Source organism: Hyperolius riggenbachi, chromosome 12 (assembly GCF_040937935.1).
Source record: "Hyperolius riggenbachi isolate aHypRig1 chromosome 12, aHypRig1.pri, whole genome shotgun sequence".
NCBI classification, from domain to species: Eukaryota; Metazoa; Chordata; class Amphibia; order Anura; family Hyperoliidae; genus Hyperolius; species Hyperolius riggenbachi.
The window spans coordinates 211,402,409-211,424,255 of NC_090657.1; the positions used below are offsets into that span (position 1 = coordinate 211,402,409).

At 46.8% G+C, this 21,847-nt stretch overlaps 1 protein-coding gene across 2 annotated transcripts in view; it reads left to right on the forward strand.

Moving 5' to 3' along the window:
* RPTOR (regulatory associated protein of MTOR complex 1) overlaps nt 1-21,847 on the forward strand; it is a 411,258-nt gene that overhangs the window by 192,982 nt on the left and 196,429 nt on the right. For both annotated transcript variants that reach the window (XM_068263876.1, XM_068263877.1), the window contains exon 5: nt 4,352-4,498. In XM_068263876.1, the coding sequence (XP_068119977.1) occupies nt 4,352-4,498 (147 nt within the window). The remainder of the gene's footprint in view (nt 1-4,351; nt 4,499-21,847) is intronic.

Sequence of the window (21,847 nt, forward strand, 5' to 3'; positions counted from 1 at the left end):
CATTGCGATCTGCTTTTCTTGACCCCGCAAGGGGATGTGAAGCTGCGGCGGCTAGCTGGCCCTGGACATAGCATGCTGCTTCTAGGGCCGGCCGAAGCGACATGTTAAATCGGGATCGGAACGCCGCATTTGTGCAATCGCCAATATTCGCCGGTAACCGCATGATGCTAAACGTTCACTTGAATGGGAGTCAATCCTGATGTCAAGCGTCCGTGTGAACCAGCCCTACATTTAGCAAAAATGTTAAATTTAAATTTTATATATATATAATTTTTTTTTTTTTTTTTGGTACCGTGTCAGCCAACAGCTGTGTTGTACCGTGTTAGCCATCAAAACTCCTTGCGGTAAGAAGAAATATTTTTAGCATTTCTGTAAATTTTTGCTCTATTGCAATAATACAATTGCCTCAATTCACTAAGATCATGCTGGAGATAAGGCAAGAGTAACCTTACCACCATACAGTGAGAGAGTTATCTCTTCATTCCTTAATTTACCTCCTCTGTACTTATTTTCACACACAGTTAATTAACAGCCTGTCTTTAACTTTAGAATTCTGGAGTTATTTTAAGGATTGGAGAGTTAACTTAAAGACAGAAGCGTTAACTTTAGGTTTGCCTGAGGTAAAATGTTTCCTGAATACTACATGCCTTATCACCATGGTGATAACTATAGAAACGTTATTAAAGACAGGAGATAAGCTTAGTGAATAGAGGCCAAAGTATTTTTGCAAAAATGTTCTCAAAATCAAAAATGCCCTTTTTTGATGCAAAAATGGCTGGCAAAAATTCACGAGCAACACTGCTCAGGACTCATCTAATAGAACTTTCTTGTTTCCTCTTCCCATGTAGGGCCGTTTCCTACATTAGTGATCGCCATGTCGGATCCCAGTGATTCACGGCGATTTGCAAGGGCAATAAGAATAACGTGGTAATTGCGGTGCTCTTTTTCCACCAACGCGTTTCAGTTTTCGGCAAGTTGCAAATACGCTGCATGCTGCATTTCCTGTGTGATTGCCATTGGCCTCCATTACGGTTTTCATTACCCGCCGTGAATCAGTGCTAAACGGGCTTGCTTTTTATGGTGAAAGCAGCAATGGCCATTTGCAATGCTGATAGCGATATTTGGTGAAAAGGGTCCCTAAGGGTTGGCGTTCAGGAATTGCGTCAAAGGTCCTGTTATCGGGCCAATTTAGCTCGATGTAGATTTTGGCTTCCGGAAAACGGGCCGGGATCGTCTTGTTTTTTTATTTAAGCGTAAATTGTTGTTGCACTTGAGGAAGCGTTTCCATCTTGTGTTTCCTGGCATCGGAGTCCGCCTCCTTTCTCTCCCGTCAGTAATAAACTACGAGAAGCAATTTGTCTGAGAGCGCGCTGGAGTGTTTGCATCTCCTTGTGCCTCAAAATCCCACTTCATCCTCCTCCTGGCAGCCCCCGTTCATGCCGTGCGCGGCTCTCCTCGCTCTGATTTCCCCGGTGGGATGGGGGGACTGCGCTACGCGACGGATCCAAGTCCTTTGATAGCGGCAGAGATATGCTGGCAGCGGGTCCCTTAAGAGAATGCTTACTGTAAACTAATCCTCACCCTGCCTGCAAGCAGCATCAGCAGCGCTAATCAGATTAGCGTCATCCACAGTACACAACATGCTGGGAATTGAAGAGGAACTCGAGACATGAAAATCGCTCTCTCATTCCATAACCTTCTCTGAATGGTTAACTTAAAGTGTAACTGCCAGGCGTAAAATCAAAAATCAATTCTTTATTTTTATCTGGTAAACAAGCAATAAGGATGCTAACCAGGCAATCCAAAAGTTAAAATCACTATTACTTTTCTTGTTGATAAATGATTGTTCCCCAGTTTACCTGACTCTTATTTGGTACACACAAACTTTGATACACAAAAAGGAAGTTGCAGGTCATGCTGGGTTGTCCTTTTTGCTTCTCTACTTCCCCTCAGACTTAGCTAATGCAGCCTGATTGGCTGAAGCCTCTTTCCCTCCGGTTTTCCCCTCCCATACTTCTATTCCTCTCTGATTGGCCAATATTTCTCATGCTGAGACAATGCACTTTCTATAGTGAAGGGCGGGCAATGCATTCACATCAGGCAGAGGAGAATAAGGGAGGAAATGACATCAGGATTGGCTTCAAAATAGCCACAGTTAAAATGGAAAATGCTAAGAAGAATTTTCTCTTTTTTTACTGTAGAAAAATCACTAAAATCAAAATGTGGGCAGTGCAATACATATGTAAGTAGAGCAAGTATTTATCTACTTATATATGTGTGGTTTTTTTCTGAGATCGTATGGCTGACCGCTCCTCTTTAAAGTGGATTTGAACTCAGAACTTCCTCTCTACTGTAAAAGACACGCAACAGCATAATACAATGAGGGGTAATTAGACAGGCTAAACTCTCTAAATACACACAGGGTGCATTTCTCAGGTCCACTTAAAAGAGAAACTCTAGAGACATGAAAATTGCTCACTCTTGGTCTGTACCTTCAGGTTTGCTGACTTAAAAAATAAACAAAAAAAGCTTTTCACATATATTTACACAAATGCATATCAAATATTTTTACAGGTTGGCTAAAATCAATATGGAAGTGAATTCAACGCTCTCCACATTTTACTAGTCCGTCTTTTTCATGGTAAAAATCGGACAGAAAGTTGTGTGTGGAAACCACAAATGAAGACACAAGGTGTGACCTTTCACATCCCATTCACCATCTCTCGTGGGTTTGCGCTCCTGTGAGGCGTGCGGCTGCATGGTGACCTTTCACATCCCATTCACCATCTCTCGTGGGTTTTGCGCTCCTGTGAGGCGTGCGGCTGCATGGTGACCTTTCACATCCCATTCACCATCTCTCGTGGGTTTTGCGCTCCTGTGAGGCGTGCGGCTGCATGGTGACCTTTCACATCCCATTCACCATCTCTCGTGGGTTTTGCGCTCCTGTGAGGCGTGCGGCTGCGTGGTGACCGCAGGCTGGCGGACTGCCTTTTGTGCCCGGCACAGATTTCCTGTTGATTTGTTGTTTCGGTTTTTCAGAACGAGGGAGTTCATTAAAAGTTTAGTCAGAGTTTTTCCGCAGAGTTGCCCTCTTGTCCCCTCGTTTATGGCTCTGGCCTTAAGATAGTGCCGTTCTTTATCGCTCTGTCACCGGCCGCGCTGTGATCTCCGCTGGAACGCCACCTCTAGAGATGAGATCATCCTGGAAGCTTTGAGCTGACACTGTAACTACGGTATATAGTAACGACTCCAAAATGCCTCCTAAGCAGTGACCCCATTATGACCTATTACAGCCGGGGAGATGCAGCAGTCACATTGAGGGTAGGAACACACAAGGCAGAATCACATATGCGATTTCCATTATGTGCTATGGGGAAAACTCATGTGACTCTGCCTAGTTTGTTCTTTCCCTGAAGTGGAACTTTAACCAAGGATTGAGCTCCATTCCAATCAGTAGCGGATACCCCCTTTTCTATGAGAAATGTTTACCTTTTCTGGAATTGATCGTTAGGGTGGTGGGGGCGTGTATTTTGGTGAAACCCCTCCCATAGTGTGATGTCATGACCATGGTCATGACAGTTTTCTGTCTGTGAGCCTCATTGCTTTTTCCAACTAGCCCTACAACGAAGCACACAAATTAGGTTTTCCTCCTTTTTTATGTCCTTAATAGGACACTCTTGAGGAGGCCTCTGCGGCTGCGATCTTTTTTTTAATTAAAAAAAAAAGGAGGCTTTTCCCCCCCTCCCCCCTGTGCCGTCCTAAATTGCCATAGGATGGCGATCGGCTCTCTTCACCACTTCTCATAGGCAGCAGCCTTTGAGAGGGCTTCAATCCCCAGCCAATCCGAGGGACAGCCAAGTGTCCCCCGTACAGCGCTGCAGGAGATCGCAGAGCTGTACAAATTTAAACAAAGTGGAGCTCCGTGAACTGCCAGGGAATGTTCGCGCATGCGCGCGCGCGTTCCCTGCTTAGCTGCAGCTCCAGGACTTGATGCCAATCGGCGTTAGGCAGTCCTGGGGCTGCCGCTGCTTTCACGCCCATTGGCGTGACTCGGTCGTTAGGCCAGGGAAACTCAGAATCAACTGATCCAATAGAGTTTTGGAAACGGCACACATGCCTAGAAGCATTTATTTATGAAACTTGAGCTGTGTAATTTGTGCAGGTGATGGGCAGTCAGTGTAAGTACAATGGTGATTGGGGTTTGTTGACAATAGGGCTGCTTAGTAAAGTATCATGACAGCATTTTTAATCTAAGTCCCAAACAATGCCCAAATTTTATGTTGGATGGAACGTAAAAAAATGTAGATCTACATATGTAATAAAACTAATAGTAATTTTGTTTGTGTTGCAGAATTACACTCAGTACATCCCGCTGTCCATCTACGACTTGCAGACCTGGATGGGCAGTCCCTCCATCTTCGTCTACGACTGCTCCAACGCCGGACTCATTGTCAAGTCCTTCAAGCAGTTTGCTCTGCAGAGGGAGCAGGAGCTGGAGGTAAGAACAGGGGACACACTCATGTATGGTTTGACATGGGTTTAATCTGATGCAGTTTGCTCACCGGCAGGGCACCGGTAAATGTATTCCTTGAATGTATTAAAAACCTATCGTATCTCGGCTTTCATTCTCTGACTCTCATTAGAGCATACGTGTCAAAATGGAACTTTATATGGGAGGGGAACCACTAGACCCCAGGGAACTGTATGGGGGCAGGGCACTAGACACCAGGGAAGTATATAGGGGAAGCAGGGGAGCCAGTATACACCGCGGAACTGTATGGGGAGGAAGGTCCACTAGACACCAGGAAACTATAGGGAAGGTAGGGAAGCATTAGAACACCAGGTAAACCACATAGTGGATACATTTGCATACAAAATAATAATCCTGCATCAACTCGAAATTGTTTGCATCTCATTGACCTTCTTAGTGGAGGGAGAGGGCACACTAGAAATCAAGCAACTGTATAGGGGAGGGTGGCACTAGACACCAGGAAACTGTATAGGGGAAGGAAGTCCACTAAACACCAGGGAACTGTATGGGGAGGGAGGCCACTAGACCTCAGGAAACTGTATAGGGGAGGAACGACCACTAGACGGGGGAGGGGGGCCTCTGGACACCAAGGTACTGTGTAGGGGAGGGCAGCCCTTTAGACTCCAGGGAACTGTATATGGAAAGGAGGGGATACAATTTACGCCAGGGGACTGTATATGGGAGTTGGCCAATAGACACTGAGGTTGGCCTGAGACTTGGTCCCAGTTTTCAGTTTTTGCTCACTGCGTATTTGAGTTTGACACCCCTGCATTAGACGCAGGAATGTGACTGACTGTGAGGTGCAGCTGCTGCCGGTTCTCCAGCAGGAATGTGATTGGCTGTGAGGTGCGGCTGCTGCCGGTTCTCCAGCAGGAATGTGATTGGCTGTGAGGTGCAGCTGCTGCCGGTTCTCCAGCAGGAATGTGATTGGCTGTGAGGTGCGGCTGCTGCCGATTCTCCAGCAGGAATGTGACTGACTGTGAGGTGCGGCTGCTGCCGGTTCTCCAGCAGGAATGTGACTGACTGTGAGGTGCGGCTGCTGCCGGTTCTCCAGCAGGAATGTGATTGGCTGTGAGGTGCTGCAGCTGCCGGTTCTCCAGCAGGAATGTGATTGGCTGTGAGGCGTGGCTGCTGCCGGTTCTCCAGCAGGAATGTGATTGGCTGTGAGGTGCGGCTGCTGCCGGTTCTCCAGCAGGAATGCGATTGGCTGTGAGGTGTGGCTGCTGCCGGTTCTCCAGCAGGAATGTGATTGGCTGTGAGGTGCGGCTGCTGCCGGTTCTCCAGCAGGAATGTGATTGGCTGTGAGGTGCACCTGCTGCCGGTTCTCCAGCGCTGTGAGGTGCGGCTGCTGCCGGTTCTCCATCAGGAATGTGATTGGCTGTGAGGTGCGGCTGCTGCCGGTTCTCCAGATGGAATGTGATTGGCTGTGAGGTGCGGCTGCTGCCGATTCTCCAGCAGGAATGTGACTGACTGTGAGGTGCGGCTGCTGCCGGTTCTCCAGCAGGAATGTGACTGACTGTGAGGTGCGGCTGCTGCCGGTTCTCCAGCAGGAATGTGATTGGCTGTGAGGTGCGGCTGCTGCCGATTCTCCAGCAGGAATGTGATTGGCTGTGGGGTGCGGCTGCTGCCGGTTCTCCAGCAGGAATGTGATTGGCTGTGAGGTGCGGCTGCTGCCGGTTCTCCAGCAGGAATGTGATTGGCTGTGAGGTGCGGCTGCTGCCGGTTCTCCAGCAGGAATGTGATTGGCTGTGAGGTGCGGCTGCTGCCGGTTCTCCAGCAGGAATGTGATTGGCTGTGAGGTGCGGCTGCTGCCGGTTCTCCAGATGGAATGTGATTGGCTGTGAGGTGCGGCTGCTGCCGGTTCTCCAGCAGGAATGTGATTGGCTGTGGGATGCGGCTGCTGCCGGTTCTCCAGCAGGAATGTGATTGGCTGTGGGGTGCGGCTGCTGCCGGTTCTCCAGCAGGAATGTGACTGACTGTAAGGTGCGGCTGCTGCCGGTTCTCCAGCAGGAATGTGATTGGCTGTGAGGTGCGGCTGCTGCCGATTCTCCAGCAGGAATGTGATTGGCTGTGAGGTGCGGCTGCTGCCGATTCTCCAGCAGGAATGTGATTGGCTGTGAGGTGCTGCCGGTTCTCCAGCAGAAATGTGATTGGCTGTAAAGGTGCAGCTGCTGTCGGTTCTCCAGCAGGAATGTGATTGGCTGTGAGGTGCGGCTGCTGCCGGTTCTCCAGCAGGAATGTGATTGGCTGTGAGGTGCTGCCGGTTCTCCAGTAGGAATGTGATTGGCTGTGAGGTGCTGCCGGTTCTCCAGCAGGAATGTGATTGGCTGTGAGGTGCAGATGCTGCCGGTTCTCCAGCAGGAATGTGACTGAGGTGCGGCTGCTGCCGGTTCTCCAGCAGGAATGTGATTGGCTGTGGGGTGCGGCTACTGCCGGTTCTCCAGCAGGAATGTGACTGACTGTGAGGTGCAGCTGCTGCCGGTTCTCCAGCAGGAATGTGATTGGCTGTGAGGTGCTGCCGGTTCTCCAGCAGGAATGTGATTGGCTGTGAGGTGCAGATGCTGCCGGTTCTCCAGCAGGAAAGTGATTGGCTGTGAGGTGCGGCTGCTGCCGGTTCTCCAGCAGGAATGTGATTGGCTGTGAGGTGCGGCTGCTGCCGGTTCTCCAGCAGGAATGTGATTGGCTGTGAGGTGCGGCTGCTGCCGGTTCTCCAGCAGGAATGTGATTGGCTGTGAGGTGCTTCCGGTTCTCCAGCAGGAATGTGATTGGCTGTGAGCTGCGGCTGCTGCCGGTTCTCCAGCAGGAATGTGATTGGCTGTGAGGTGCGGCTGCTGCCGGTTCTCCAGATGGAATGTGATTGGCTGTGAGGTGCGGCTGCTGCCGGTTCTCCAGATGGAATGTGATTGGCTGTGAGGTGCGGCTGCTGCTGGTTCTCCAGCAGGAATGTGATTGGCTGTGAGGTGCGGCTGCTGCCGGTTCTCCAGCAGGAATGTGATTGGCTGTGAGGGGCAGCTGCTGTCGGTTCTCCAGCAGGAATGTGATTGGCTGTGAGGTGCGACTGCTGCCGGTTCTCCAGCAGGAATGTGATTGGCTGTGAGGTGCTGCCGGTTCTCCAGCAGGAATGTGATTGGCTGTGGGGTGCTGCTGCTGCCGGTTCTCCAGCAGGAATGTGATTGGCTGTGAGGTGCGGCTGCTTCCGGTTCTCAAGCAGGAATGTGATTGGCTGTGAGGTGCAGCTGCTGCCGGTTCTCAGAGCTCACGTCTGATGTATCCAGTCAGTTCAGGATATAATTATATTTTACAAAGGAGCGCTGTCAGGGGAGGCTGGCGTTTTTGTGATTTACTCGCGCCTTCCTGCACAGCGCCTCGGGCCTTCCATCTTCCAGGAGAAGAAAAATGGACTTTCTTCCAGGCTGTGATTGTTTCTGAAAACATCATCTTTCCTTAGCCATCCGTCAGCCGCTGTAAAGGCCGGGGCATTGCGGAGCAGTCCGGCGCTCGTCCGCCCCCTTCCCGCCACACTGCGTCCTGTCAGCGCGCGCTCCATACATATGCATGGCGGCGTTTCCACCGGGCGAGTCCTAATTATGAGCGCTGAGACTTCAGAAGAGAGCTCATTTATTTCTCGGCTGCTAAGAGCAGCGTTTCCACCGTGCCGAAATTACCGTTCAGCTCGCCTATAATTGGCACCCAAAGCATCCAAATGATTGTAATCTAGCTCACTTTCCAAACAAACATCTAATTTCAGAGGAGGGTATTAATAAGGTCGGGGAGAGACTGCAGCAAACTCCTCGCTAAGGGCATCTGCGGGGGAGGAGGAGGAGGGGGTGCACACTGCAGTGCCGCAGCAGGCTCCGCATACCTGAGCGTCCCCCCAGAAACAAGGCCATGCTAAGGAGGAACTCCGGCTTTATCGGTTGTAATCATTTTTTGTGTTATGTTAAAGAACAACTGTAACAAGAGGAATATAGAGGCTGCCATATTTATTCCCTTTTAAGCAATACCAGTTACCTGGCAGTTCTGCTGATCCTCTGCCTCTAATACTTTTAGCCCTGGGCCCTGAACAAGCATGCAGCAGATCAGGGGTTTCTGACATTGTCAGAGCTGAGATTAGCTGCATGCTTGTTTCTGGGATGGTTTGGATGCTACTGCAGCCAAATAGATCAGCAGGGCTGCCAGGCAACTGGTATTGTTAACAGGAAATAAATGTGGAAGCTTTCAGATCGCTATCACTTTGGGGTCGCTTGCGCACTGCGTTGCCACGTGTTATTTTTCACTGCCGTATCCCGGCGGCAAGGGCCACGCAAGTCTGTGGAGACTTGCACACTTCATGCGATGCGGTACCCCTGATGTATTAAGGTCGCCACATTCCTGCCGAAAACTCTGCAGTGCTTTGCTGCATGATCCGTGCTTACCACAAGGATTATACAGCAGTGCAAGTCAGTGGGCGACACAGCAAGTATGAACGGCAGGAGAGTGATGCACATGAGCAGACCGGCGGAAATCCCAGTAACCTACTTCCTTCATGCATTCATTTTTATTCGTCGAATCTGCCCATCATGGCTAGATGTATGGCTACCATACATCTAGCCATGATGCTTTTTAGTAGGAGTGCTTTTCGGTCTCTGTTAGTGCCCTATACGTTCCTAGTGGTTTTGGGTCACCCCGACCTGCTTGGGTGTTCTGTACTGGTCCAAGATCGTGACCCATAGATCCATATCGGTACTTACGTATTATCCCGTCTGGAAAGTTTGGCAGCTTTCTGTTAAAGCTCTGTTTGACCCCCCAGTCAGATCTAACCATTTTTGGAAAGCTGAAAGTCCCGGCTTTCCTTTGCACTGGGTCCCGAGTCCATGGGATGCCCCATCCCTAAGTGGGGGGGGGGGGGGTGCCCCTTGCTGCAGAGAGCACAGTGGAATTGAGTCTCCTGCCCATGCCAGTAAGACAGAGAGGAGACGAGGTTGCATAGCAGCTGCTCATTCATCTGCAATGGGAGACTCAGGGCACTTGACATAAGCTTTGTAGACACAGATTTGTGCTGCGGAGGAAGACGACCTACCAGGTGCGCTGCTTATCATGTCAGGTTCGTCTGGGGGGGAGGGGGATCAGGGCAACAGAAAGCCGGGACTTTGAGCTTTCCAAAAATGGTCAGATCTTTCTGGGGAAGCAAACAGAACTTGAACAAAAATCTGCCATACTTTCCAGACGGGATAATGGTATGTACCGCCATATCAATCCCTGCCATGCACTGAGGACCAACAGTCTGAAACAGGCTGTCTGCATGTGGGGCTGGTGTGACTGTAAAATGTATAAGCAATAGGCTCTCTATATAGTAGCGGTTCTGGATGCTGCAGGGACATAAAGAGATAATTTGCATATTCAGAAGCGGTGTATTGTGGTTAACCAAAGACGGTCACGTTAAGCGGACCTGAACTCAGAATTTCCTCTGTGCTCTAAAAGATAAGCAACAGCATAATGACCTTTACAGAAAAACATTTCTTTGTTGCAGCTGATGCAAATCCTGAAACAAATCTTCACTGTTTCTACTTCCTGCTTTCATGGAAGCAGATATGAGCTTATCTGCTGTGGCAGTTAAGTGACACGGGGAGAGATCAAATTACAACTTGTGATTAGACACAGAAGAGGGGAATAACAGGCTAAACTCTCTAAATACATACAGAGTGCATTTCTCAGTGTTTTGGTTTTTTCCTGTGCAAAAGGTCAGGTCCACTTTAAAGCTGAATAATCGCAAATACCTTCTTTTTCTAAGCAGCAAATCACACTAACTATTGCTTTTTAGTAGGATGGCTTTTTGGTCTCTTTTAGTCCCCTATTTGCTAGTGGTTTTGGGTCACCCCAACCTGCTTGGTAACTCTGTTCTACCATTAGAGTAGAGTCGGCATTCTTGAATTACAGTAGAAACAATGTGTCTATATGGGGAGGGGCGGGACTTTGTAATTCACAGGAAGTGGCCGATAAACAAATGTAAGACCTCAACTCTTAACAGGAAACCACTCAGGCTGCTGAGGTCTGAAGCCAGTACGATTAGGTATACAGCTGCAGCAAGCAGTCACACACTATGATGATTCGACTCACAAAAAAGATCAGGATCAAAGATCCTAATTGTTCATGATCCGGACAACACTACTGTGCAGTGAATATTAATTAGCCATGTGGCTAGGAACAATAGCGGACTCATGCAGTATACTCTAACGGAACATGTGCCCTGTGAACAGCACATTGATTTTTCAGTGCTGTGAGTTGGGCTGCGTTACAAGCTGCTGTAACATGAGCCTGTAACTTCTCACTGTGAAAGCAGCCTTAGGATGGCATAGGGAAATGAAGGGGAGGACCAAGGGAGTGCAGTGGAGAGAAGAAGCAGCCCCAGCATGCTCTGCAGTATCTGTTATGCGGCCTGCCGGCCTCCTTAGGAGCTTGGGAATAAGGAGGCTTGCTGTTCAGCAAACATCAAAGTAAGAGAGATTTTTAACTTCAGTATTGCCTTTTTGGCTTTCCTTCTAAACTGTTTAACACAGGAGAATAGAGGTCTAAATTGGCTTTTGCAGCCTGACAGTTACTCTTTAACCACCCTGACGTTCTGATTAAATCGCCAGGGTGGCTGCGGGAGGGTTTTTTTTTAAATAAAAAAAAACTATTTCATGCAGCCAACTATGAAAGCCCACTAGAGGGCGCTCCGGAGGCGTTCTTCCGATCGCCTCCGGCGGCCAGAAGTAACACGGAAGGCCGCAATAAGCGGCCTTCCGTGTTTCGCTTACCTCGTCGCCATGGCGACGAGCGAAGTGACGTCATGGACGTCAGCCGCCTCCGATCCAGCCCTTAGCGCTGGCCGGAACTGTTTGTTCCGGCTACGCTGGGCTCGAGCGGCTGGGGGGACCCTCTTTCGCCGCTGCACGCGGCGGATCGCCGCGCTGCAGCGGCGATCAGGCAGCACACGCGGCTGGCAAAGTGCCGGCTGCGTGTGCTGCTTTTTATTTGGTGAAAATCGGCCCAGCAGGGCCTGAGCGGCAGCCTCTGGCGGTGTTGGACGAGCTGAGCTCGTCCAGACCGCTCAGCTGGTTAATACTGAGGGTACTTCGGGCTACCTAATGCTAAGGGGCACCTGTCGCTACCTAAGTGACAGCTGGGACAGCCAGCATACTTAAGGTGCAGTTCAGAGGGGGATTGTAGGTCCATGGTGGGCATAGTCGAAGGTGCCAGGATATCTGTGCCTATAGGCTCCTGTGAGGTAGAGCCGGCCTGTTTCCGGCATTTACCTTTGTCGGTGTCATTTAAGCCTTTTATGCCCGTCACTCGGAGACTGGATATTTTAAAGCACGTCAGGAACTTCTTTAACTTAAAGGATACCCGAACTGACATGTGACATGATGATAGACATGTGTATGCACAGTACCTAGCACACCAATAACTATGCTGTGTTCCTTTTTTTCTTTATCTGCCTGAAAGAGTTAAATATCAGGTATGCAAGTGGCTGACTCAGTTCTGACTCAGAGAGGAAGTGACTACAGTGTGACCCTCACTGATAAGAAATTTTAACTATAAAACACTTTCCTAGCAGAAAATGACTTCTGAGAGCAAGAAAGAGGTAAAAAAAGGGGGATTTCTTATCAGTGAGGGTCACGCTGTAGTCACTTCCTGTCTGTCAGGACCGAGTCAGCCAATTGCATACCTGATATTTAACTCTTTCAGGCAGAGAAAGAAAAAGAAGGAACACAGCATAAATATTTGTGTGCTAGGCACTGTACATACCCATGTCTATCACATCATGTCACGTGTCAGTTCGGGTATCCTTTTACTGAACAGCTTTGATTATAGCTTTGTCTTATCTGTATGCTTTTTTTTTAGCCTAAGAAGAGGTCCATAGATAGGAGGAGGAGCCTTGGAGTAAAGTCAGCATTCTTGCATTACAGTAGAAACAATGTGTCTGCTTGAGGGGGGAGGGACTTTGTAATTCACAAGAAGTGGGCAGTAAAAAATTGTAAGACCTCAACTCTTAACAGGAAACTACTCAGGCTGCTGAGGTCTGAATTCAGCTGGAAAGGTAATAATTTACACTAATCAACAAGACAGCTTTGAGAAGCCTCCTCATTCAGTTCTGGGTCTAGTTGGGCTTAAATTGACGTCTCTGGCACTTTTCTTTGTCTGTGTCATGTAAGCCTTTATTGCCCGTCGCTCGGAGACTCTTAATGCTGAATGATTTAGAGAGCGTCAGGAAGTTGTTTACCCTGACTGAACAATGCTAATTGAGGACCATTCAAGGTTGCTCTGAAAATTGCTCATCGGTGCCTACTTCCATCTCCCGTTCTTCAAACAAAGGGGAAAAAGTGATTGCCGTGTTTTTTCACCGTCACGTTCGTTAATGTCGTTTTATCGCTTTGGGTTATGACGAGTAATGAATGCACAGCGGATATAAGGGTGGTTGAGGGGGGACATTATTGCGGCGAGGATGCATCGGTAAGCGCCGAGAGCAGCACAAAATGTACAATAACGTATTTACAGAATATCACAAATTTGTGTTTTAGCACACCGGGTTTTTGGCGGTGCAGAGTGCTCGGGACCTGCGCCAGTTTATTACGGTGGTTGTTGGTGGTGGCGATGCATGGAATCCGAACGGAGCGGCAGCCTCTGCGTTTTTATTGATTAAAGTTTTTATTACATTGAAAATTCAGCCCAGTACAGCGACAAATAACGTAGCCGAGGCCTGGAGCATGTTTCAAGCAGACAAAAGCCATCGGCAAGTTCCAGCGGTGGAGACAGTTCCGTGCTTAGCTTTGTGTACACACCTCCTGCCATTTTCAGGATACATTATTCACCGTGGACTCTTTGAAGAGTTGACCATCATGGACACTCTTTGAAGAGATGACCATCATGGACTTTCTTTGAAGAGTTGACCACCATGGAGTCTTTGAAGACCTTGCCCTTAAAGCGGGATTGTCACCATAAAAATAAAATTTCAACAGCAACTGGTCTGAGTGTATTAAGCGATAAAGACGCTAATCCTGCATTCAAAACTTTCAAAACTTTTTCTACTGTTATGGTTTGGAGTTATCAAATACCTTAGGATTACGGCCCATTAATTGCCATTGCCAAACAAATGCATGCTGGGGGTCTTTTTATCTCTAATATATTCATCCTCTTGCCTTTATTTCCCCCTCCTTCTAATGACATAAGACATTGCACTTCCTAGTATAGACCTCAGTGGGAGTGTCTGAAGACTCTGGGAGGAGGGTGAATAAGGAATACACAATTAGCAAGAGGAGAAAAAAAGTGAGGGAGGAAATGTCAGGAGGTCAAAGGTAACAACGATGGAAACTGCCTAGAATAGATTTCTCCACCTTTACTTTATAAGATTCACAGGAATCATAACGTGGATAGCACAATACATCTGTTATGTAAGTAGAACTAGTATTAATCTACTTACATATGTGTTTTTTGTTTCTAGGTTATTAACATGGGTGTTTAAAGAGAACCCGAGGTGGGTTTGTGAAATCATATTAGGACACAGAGGCATGTTCTGTATACAATCACCTGCCTCAGTGTCCTTTCACTGTTCCTCCTCGCCAGTAACTTAATCACAACAACTTGATCTACATCTTGCAACGTTTAAAATATTTCCATAGTACAATGTTTGGCGCCAATATTTTATTTGGAAATAAAGGTGCATTTTTTTTCAGTTTTGCATCCATCACTAATTATAAGCCTGCAAATTAAAAAATCAGTTTAACACCCTCTTCACATACCTATTAAAAAAGTTCAGTCCCTTAGGCAACAATTTTTTTTAAATGTAATGCGTGCGTGTGTGTGTGTGTGTGTGTGTGTGTACACTATGCGGGAGTGTGGGAGGGAAATTGTTAATTTTAGATGTAAATGTAGGTATTTTTATTGAATACAATGCTTTTTGATGTAGTTTTACTATTTGGCCACAAGATGTCCTCAGTTATAATTTCAGATTCACGTATGTAAGGACGTGAATCGGAAGTAATGCGTGCTCAGTAACAACAGGAAGATGCAATTAATGCAGGCGTCTCATAGACGCCGGCATTCATTGAATCGGGGACTTAGATTAATAAATGGGAACTGCGCTCCCATTCATTGATGTCCCCGCTAACCGGCGGTAACGGTAACGCGGCCGCGCTCCCATTGACTAACTTTCATGGCTCTAGTACTTCAGGCCGTGATTATACTGCACCCGGTACAGTAAGTAGTTGAAGAAAACCAGAGCTGTAAAAAAATAGAGATTTGATACTGAGAGGTATATGGAGGCTGCCATGTTTATTTCCTTTTAAACAATACCAGTTGCCTGGCAGCCCTGCTGATCTGTGTGGCTGCAGTAGTGTCTGGATCACACACCTGAAACAAGCTTGCTTATCTTTTAGAGCAGAGAGGAAGTTTTGAGTTCAGGTCCCCTTTAACACTCAAAGCTGAAGCCGTCAGTGCCTCCCTCTGACCTGGCAGAAGTTGGTGTCACGCAGGAGGAGAGGGGACATTCATACAGAGTTTCAGAACAACACACAAACGATGACAGGCAGTCGTTTCTCAGCCTAACCACATGGAAAGCGATCCCATACTGTCCCTGTGTCTGGACGGAGGTACACTTTAATACGTTGTCCCCAGCTCCTCCTGTATGCGCGTTACTGGTGCTGTGGGAAGGGGCGACATTGCGGGGAATCGGGCAGGAGATGGAAGCTTTCTCGGCTCCGGCAGAAGCACATCATCATGTTTCCCCGCTCTAATATCCTGCTCATATTGGCGTCCGGGGGCTCGTGCTGCCCAAGGTGATAAATTGATATTTCTCATCTAATGCTCTTCCTATTTTTGACCTAGCGGGACATCCTGGCTTTTTTATATACTTCAGATGAAATAATGGATAGAACAGGCTGTTCCTTGCAGTATTTGTTTCTCCCTGTAATATTGTAAGTCCTGTACAGAGCACATCACTACCTCCAGCTTTATATAGGTACAGTTTTATCCTTTCGAAAAACTGCGAAGTAATGCACATGCGGTCGGCCGGTGTAGCTTCGCGGAATGGGGTGACTAGTTCTTTCTCCTGGTCTTTGTCTCAAGGCGAATAAGCTGGCGACTGAGTGGTAAAGGCGTTCGTGTGCTCCTTTTTTCAGCAGATTTGATTGTTTGATTGAATCTGGTGGTCGTTTAACCACTTAATGACAAGCTGACTTCTAAAAACGTCCTGCTAGAGCCTCTTAATGGCTCCAGGACGGTTTTATAAGTCATACAGTGCTGCTGCTGTGCGCGTGAAAATAGTAACCCCCCCCCCCCCCTACCGCTCTCCCCAAAAAAATACACCTTTATTTCCAAATAATATATTGTCACCATACTTTGTACTAGGCACATAATTAAAATCTTGTGATAACCAGGACAAATAGGCAGATAAAATGTGTGGGTTTTATTCACAGTAGCGGTGTTTATATTAAAACTATAGGGGATGAAATTGGAGAAATAGTGTATTTTTTCTTTTTTTTCCCTTGTTTTTCCCTTTAAAATGCGTAGAAAATAAAGTAGTTACTGAAAACAAATAACCCCAAAAAGCCTAATTGGTGGTGAAAAAAACAAGATCTAGATCATTTAATTGTGATTAGTAGTGATTAAAAAAAACCTGAACTGAAAATTAAAAGTCAAAATAAGCATACACAAGTCATACTTACCTTCCATGTAGTCTACTGCTCAGTGTCTTTCTCCTGTCCTGCGTCCTGTTTGTTCACTGTGATCAAGGGAATTTTCCGTCCTCCATTTTGAAAATGGCCATTACACCATAACAGTTTCCTGGTCAGCACACAGTTGAACTGTAACATTGCCCACTTGAGCCATAGGGAAACATGGACATTACCTTGCACATTCAGTTGTAACTGACAGCGGCTGATATAGAACTGACAGCAACTGGTATATTTCAGTTCTGACAAAATGTTGTCAGAACTGGAAGGGATTATTGTCAGAAGAAAATGGTGAGCTTCTGAGAGGAACTGATGGCAAGGTAACTATGTAATGTTCAATTGAAGTTACCTTATGTGTTTATTTTAAATATTTTTACTCAGTACAGGTTCTCTTTAAGCTATTGGCAAATGAAAAGGATGAGCACTGAAAGGTGAAAATCACTCTTGTCCATTAGGGTAAAAACACCTTTGGGATGAAGTGGTTAAAGTTAACCTGAACTGAGTACATTTTTTTAGAATAAACACATGCCAATGCATATTCCATAATTACCTCTCCATCAGTTCCTCTCAGAAGTTCACCATTTTGTTCTAACTGATTTTTTTTTTCCAGTGTTGACAATATTTTGTCAGAATTAAAATATCTCAGTTGCTGTCGGTTATATCTCAGTTGCTGTCGGTTATATCTCAGTTGCTGTCGGTTATATCTCAGTTGCTGTCCGTTATAACTGAAAGGACAACTGATATGCAAGTTAATGTCCATGTTTCCCTATGGCTCACATGCATGATATAACAGTTTAAGAGTGTGCTGACCAGGCAGCTGTTTTGGGGTATTGGCCATTTTTAAAATGGAGGATGGAGAATTCCATTGATCACAGTGGACCAAGAGAAAGCAGAGGAGGAGAAAGAGATTGAGGCCTGCAGGGAATGGAGGAGCGGCGTGACCAACGGGTATGTGCAGCGTGTTGCGGTACCAGCAGTCTCTGATCCTTAAAGAGAACCCGAGGTGGGTTTGAAGAATATTATCTGCATACAGAGGCTGCATCTGCCTATACAGCCCAGCCTCTGTTGCTATCCCAAACCCCCCTAAGGTCCCCCTGCACTCTGCAATCCCTCATAAATCACAGCCACACTGCTGACAAACAGCTTGTCAGAGCTGGCTGTGTTTATCTCTTTAGTGTCAGTCTGCTGCTCTCTCCGCCTCCTGCAGAACTCCAGTCCCCGCCTGCATCCCTTCCCTCCCTGCTGATTGGAGGGAAGGGACGGGGGCAGGGACCAGAGCTATGCAGGAGGCGGGGGAGCAGCTGAGACTGACACTACAGATGTAAACACAGCCTCACAGCAGGGCTGTGATTAATGAGGGATTGCAGAGTGCAGGGGGACCTTAGTGGAGTTTGGGATAGCAACAGAGGCTGGGCTGTATAGGCAAATCCAGCCTCTGTATGCAGATAACATTCTTTAAACACACCTCGGGTTCTCTTTAAGGGACTGATACTTACCTCGGAAGGTGGAAGCCTCTGGATTCTTATGAGCCTTCCCCTGAGATCAATTTTGAGATCAATACTGCACAAGATCAATCTATTTCACGATCAGAAGCAGATTAGACATGCCAGAAATTATCGAACGATCAATCAGTCAATCTGATGGGAAAATTGCATGGTGTATAATCCATAGCAGAGGCTTAACCGTAAGGGCAGCAGTTTTTTTTTTTTTAGACTTTAAAGGGAACCTAAAGTGAGAGGTATATGGAGGCTGCCATATTTATTTTCTTTTAGACAATACCAGTTTCCTGGCAGCCTGCTGATCACTCTGCAGGCTGCAGTAGTGTCTGAATCACACACCTGAAACAAGCATGTGACTAATCCAGTCAGACTTCAGTTGGAAATATCTGATCTGCATGCTTGTTCAGGGTCTGTGGTATAGGTCAGGCAACTAGTATGGTTTAAAAGGAAATACATTTGGCAGCCTCTATACACCTCTCACTTCAAGTTCCCGCTAGACTTGCGACATGATGAGATAGATGTTTATGTACAGTGCCAAGAGTACAAATAACTAGGATGTTGCTTTATTTACTTTTTTCTGCCTGAAAGAGTTCACAATAACAGAATATTTTGAAGAGCATAATAGAACTCGGGTATGCAAGTGACAGTCCAGTCAGAACTATAGCTAATCTTCACTGATAAGGAATTACAGCCATAAAACACTTTCTTGGAAAAGAACAGCTTCTGGGTGCAGGGGATAGATAAAACCGGGGTCAAGGAGTAGGAGGATAGAGACAGTTGTTTATCTCATCAGATTATTTTGACTTGCAGTTCATTTTAGAAGCAAGATTGCTTTATGGGCTCATTCATACTTGCGTTTTTGCAGCGATTGTACAGTGATCGCACTTTGCAACTCTTCGGTGAAAGAGGCAACTAGCATGGTTTAAAGAGTTATCAGCCATACTATCTCAGGGGGGAAAACCACAGATATTAGTAGATAAATACTTGCTCTGCTTACATAACACATGTGTTGCACTGTCCACGTTTTGATTTTAGTGATTTTTCTACAATAAAAAAAGAGAAAATTCTTCTTAGCATTTCCCATTTTAACTGTGGCTATTTTGAAGCCAATCCTGATGTCCTTTCCTCCCTTAGTCCCCTCTGCCTGATTGATTGTGTATGCATTGCCCGTCCTTCACTATAGAAAATGCATTGTCTCAGCATGAGAAATATTGGCCAATCAAAGAGGAACAGGGGTGTGGGAGGGGAAAACTGGAGGGAAAGAGGCTTCAGCCAATCAGGCTGCATTAGTTAAGTCTGAGGGGAAGTAGAGCCGCAAAATAGGACAACCCAGCATGCCCTGCAACTTCCTTTGTGTGTACCAAATTTTGTGTGTACCAAATAAGAGTCGTGTAAACTGGGAAATGATCATTTATCAACAAGAAAAGTAATAGAGATTTTAAATTTTGGATTGCCTGGTTAGCATCCTTATTACTTGTTTACCAGATAAAAAGAATAGATTTTTGATTTTATGCCCGACAGTTACACTTTAAAGGGACTCCGAGCAGTGCAGAAACTATGGAAACATGCATATCATTTTGAAGCTCTCTTTCTCCTCTTTCCAATGATATATAAAACGCCACCCTACGCCTTTTAGTTTTCGCTATTTTCGCGATTGAAATTGCCACGGCCGCGATTTCGATCGCGAAAATAGAAAAAACTAAAAAGTGTAGGGCGACGATTTAGGTGTCGTCAGAAAGAGGACGAAAGAGAGCTTTAAAATGATATCCATCTTTCCATAGTTACTTGTATTACACAGGGCGACTTTTTCCTAAAGTCAGCAGCTCCATTCTGCTGAATGGAGCTGCTGACACTGGGGAAAGTGTCGTCCTGTGTAATACAATGTAACTATGGAAAGATGGATATCATTTTAAAGCTCTCTTTCTCCTCTTTCAGCGGTTTATATATCATTGGAAAGAGGAGAAAGAGTGCTTTAAAATGATATGCATCTTTCCATAGTTTCTGCACTGCTCGGAGTCCCTTTAAAATGGAAATAAATATGGCAGCCTCTCTCTGTCTTGGTTCAGGTGTCCTTTAAGTTGCATCAGCAGCGGCAGCGTATGCCAGCCTGGAGACTTCCTCAGCAGCCCTGGAACATGTGAGGTCAGAGTGATTTGCTGTGGCACAATCTCTGCTCTTCACAGCTGCCAGATTGTGCTGGTCGTCCAAGTGCATCTCCTCCATCTGTAGATCTGTGAATGACGTGTGTTTGTGTATTCCTACTGCACCGCATAGCAGCCATCTGTCACCGCGCCCTGCAGCCGAAACACACGTTACAGATGAGCGGTGTGTGCGGTGGTTGCATGCCGATCCACCGGAAATTATAAATCCATTCAGAGGGGTTCAGGCCCAGCCTAAGTGTCTGATATAACCGAGGGGTAGCCATTGCCAGTGATCGGGGAATATTCATTGCCATATTTTATCAGGTACAGCAGAGGCGTAACTAGGAATCGCCGGGCCCCCCTGCAGAAATTCTGAGCAGGCCCCCCTCCCCCCTGGGGCCCGCTCAGGGCCGTTTTTAGGGGGCTGGAGGGGTGGCAGCATGAGGGAGAGCTTGGTAGCACGTCGGTGGGGAGGAGGGACCCCCCTTCCTCACCTCGGGCTCTCCTCTCTGCGCTCCCCTCCAGCATTGAGTAAAGTGTACACAGGCGGCGAGGCGGCAGGGCAGCGGCAGATACATACCTTCCGTGCGTTCCACGGATGTTCCTCTCCCTAGCTTCTGACGCGACTTCCTGTATAAACAGGAAGTCGCGTCAGACACTAGAAGGAGACACATCCGCGCTGGAGCACACGGAAGGTATGTATCTCCTGCTGCCCCGCTGCCTGTATACACTTTATTCAATGCTGCAGGGGGGGGGGGGGGGGGCAGAGAGGAGAGCCCAACGTGCTACCAAGCTCTCCCCTCATGCTGCCACCCCTCTAGCCCCTCAAAAACGGCCCAGGGGGGCGAGAGCATGGGCTGCTTCCCCTATTGTTACTCCCGTGAGGTACAGATATTTATTGTGGAATAATGTATAAAAGCAGTTTTTTACCCAAATCATGTACAGGTGAAACAATCCATGGTACTGTTTATCAATACACATACAGTATGTAGACGCACTAATATGCAGGTGTACCTATAGAAACCCCACAGACACGAATAATCCGATAATAATAATCCGAACATTTGTATAGCGCTTTTCTCCTGTCGGACTCAAAGCGCTCAAGAGCTGCAGCCACTGGGACGTGCTCAGGAGGCCACCCTGCAGTGTTAAGGAGTCCTGCCTTGAACTCCTTACTGAATAGGTACTTGACCTAGCCAGGATTCGAACCCTGGTTTCCCATGTCAAAGGCAGAGCCCTTAACCAGTACACTATTCAGCCACCACATATACACTATCCACACAACCACATATACATATCACTAAATATACTGGATACTTTATTTACTGGATCATTTATGAATATACACACCCTAGCATTTTTTTCAGAGTTTCCAATCATTTTTATCATAATTGGGGAAAAATTGAACACGTTTGTGGCACATTGGTCATATTTTTTAATTGTTAGAAATATAGATTGCAATTCTTAAATTGAACAGATATTTTAAAAATTGTGTAGTGTGCGGCCACCTTCAGGAAGCCTTCGGGAACCCGAGTGCTCACGAATACAGGCGGATCCATACTGCACAAGTGTGCAAGTGAGTGTGCAAGAGAGTGCGCGAGCGCAGGGAGGGAGCGGGGAGGCTCTATAGGACTCAGAGCCTTTCCTCTCCCTAGTTGAGTATCTGGTTTTGTTTGTTTGTTTTTTGAGGATTTACATTTACTTTATAAAAATAAATCATCCAATAAGAAATTACGTATGTAGCGGACCTACTCTGTTTTTCTGCTTGTTTCCATCTTTATCGTTACTCTGTGATGCCAAAAGCAACATCACTTCTGCCCTTTTCTTTCTTTTTATTTTTCCAACCAAGACCAATGTTTATTTTCCCTCCCTACTGACACAGCTTACTGTCCCTTTCACAGCAAACGTCACCTAGACACCAGGCTTACATCATTGTGTAAACTTTACAAAGCGGGATTTTCAATTATTTTCATAGTGACCTTATTCTAT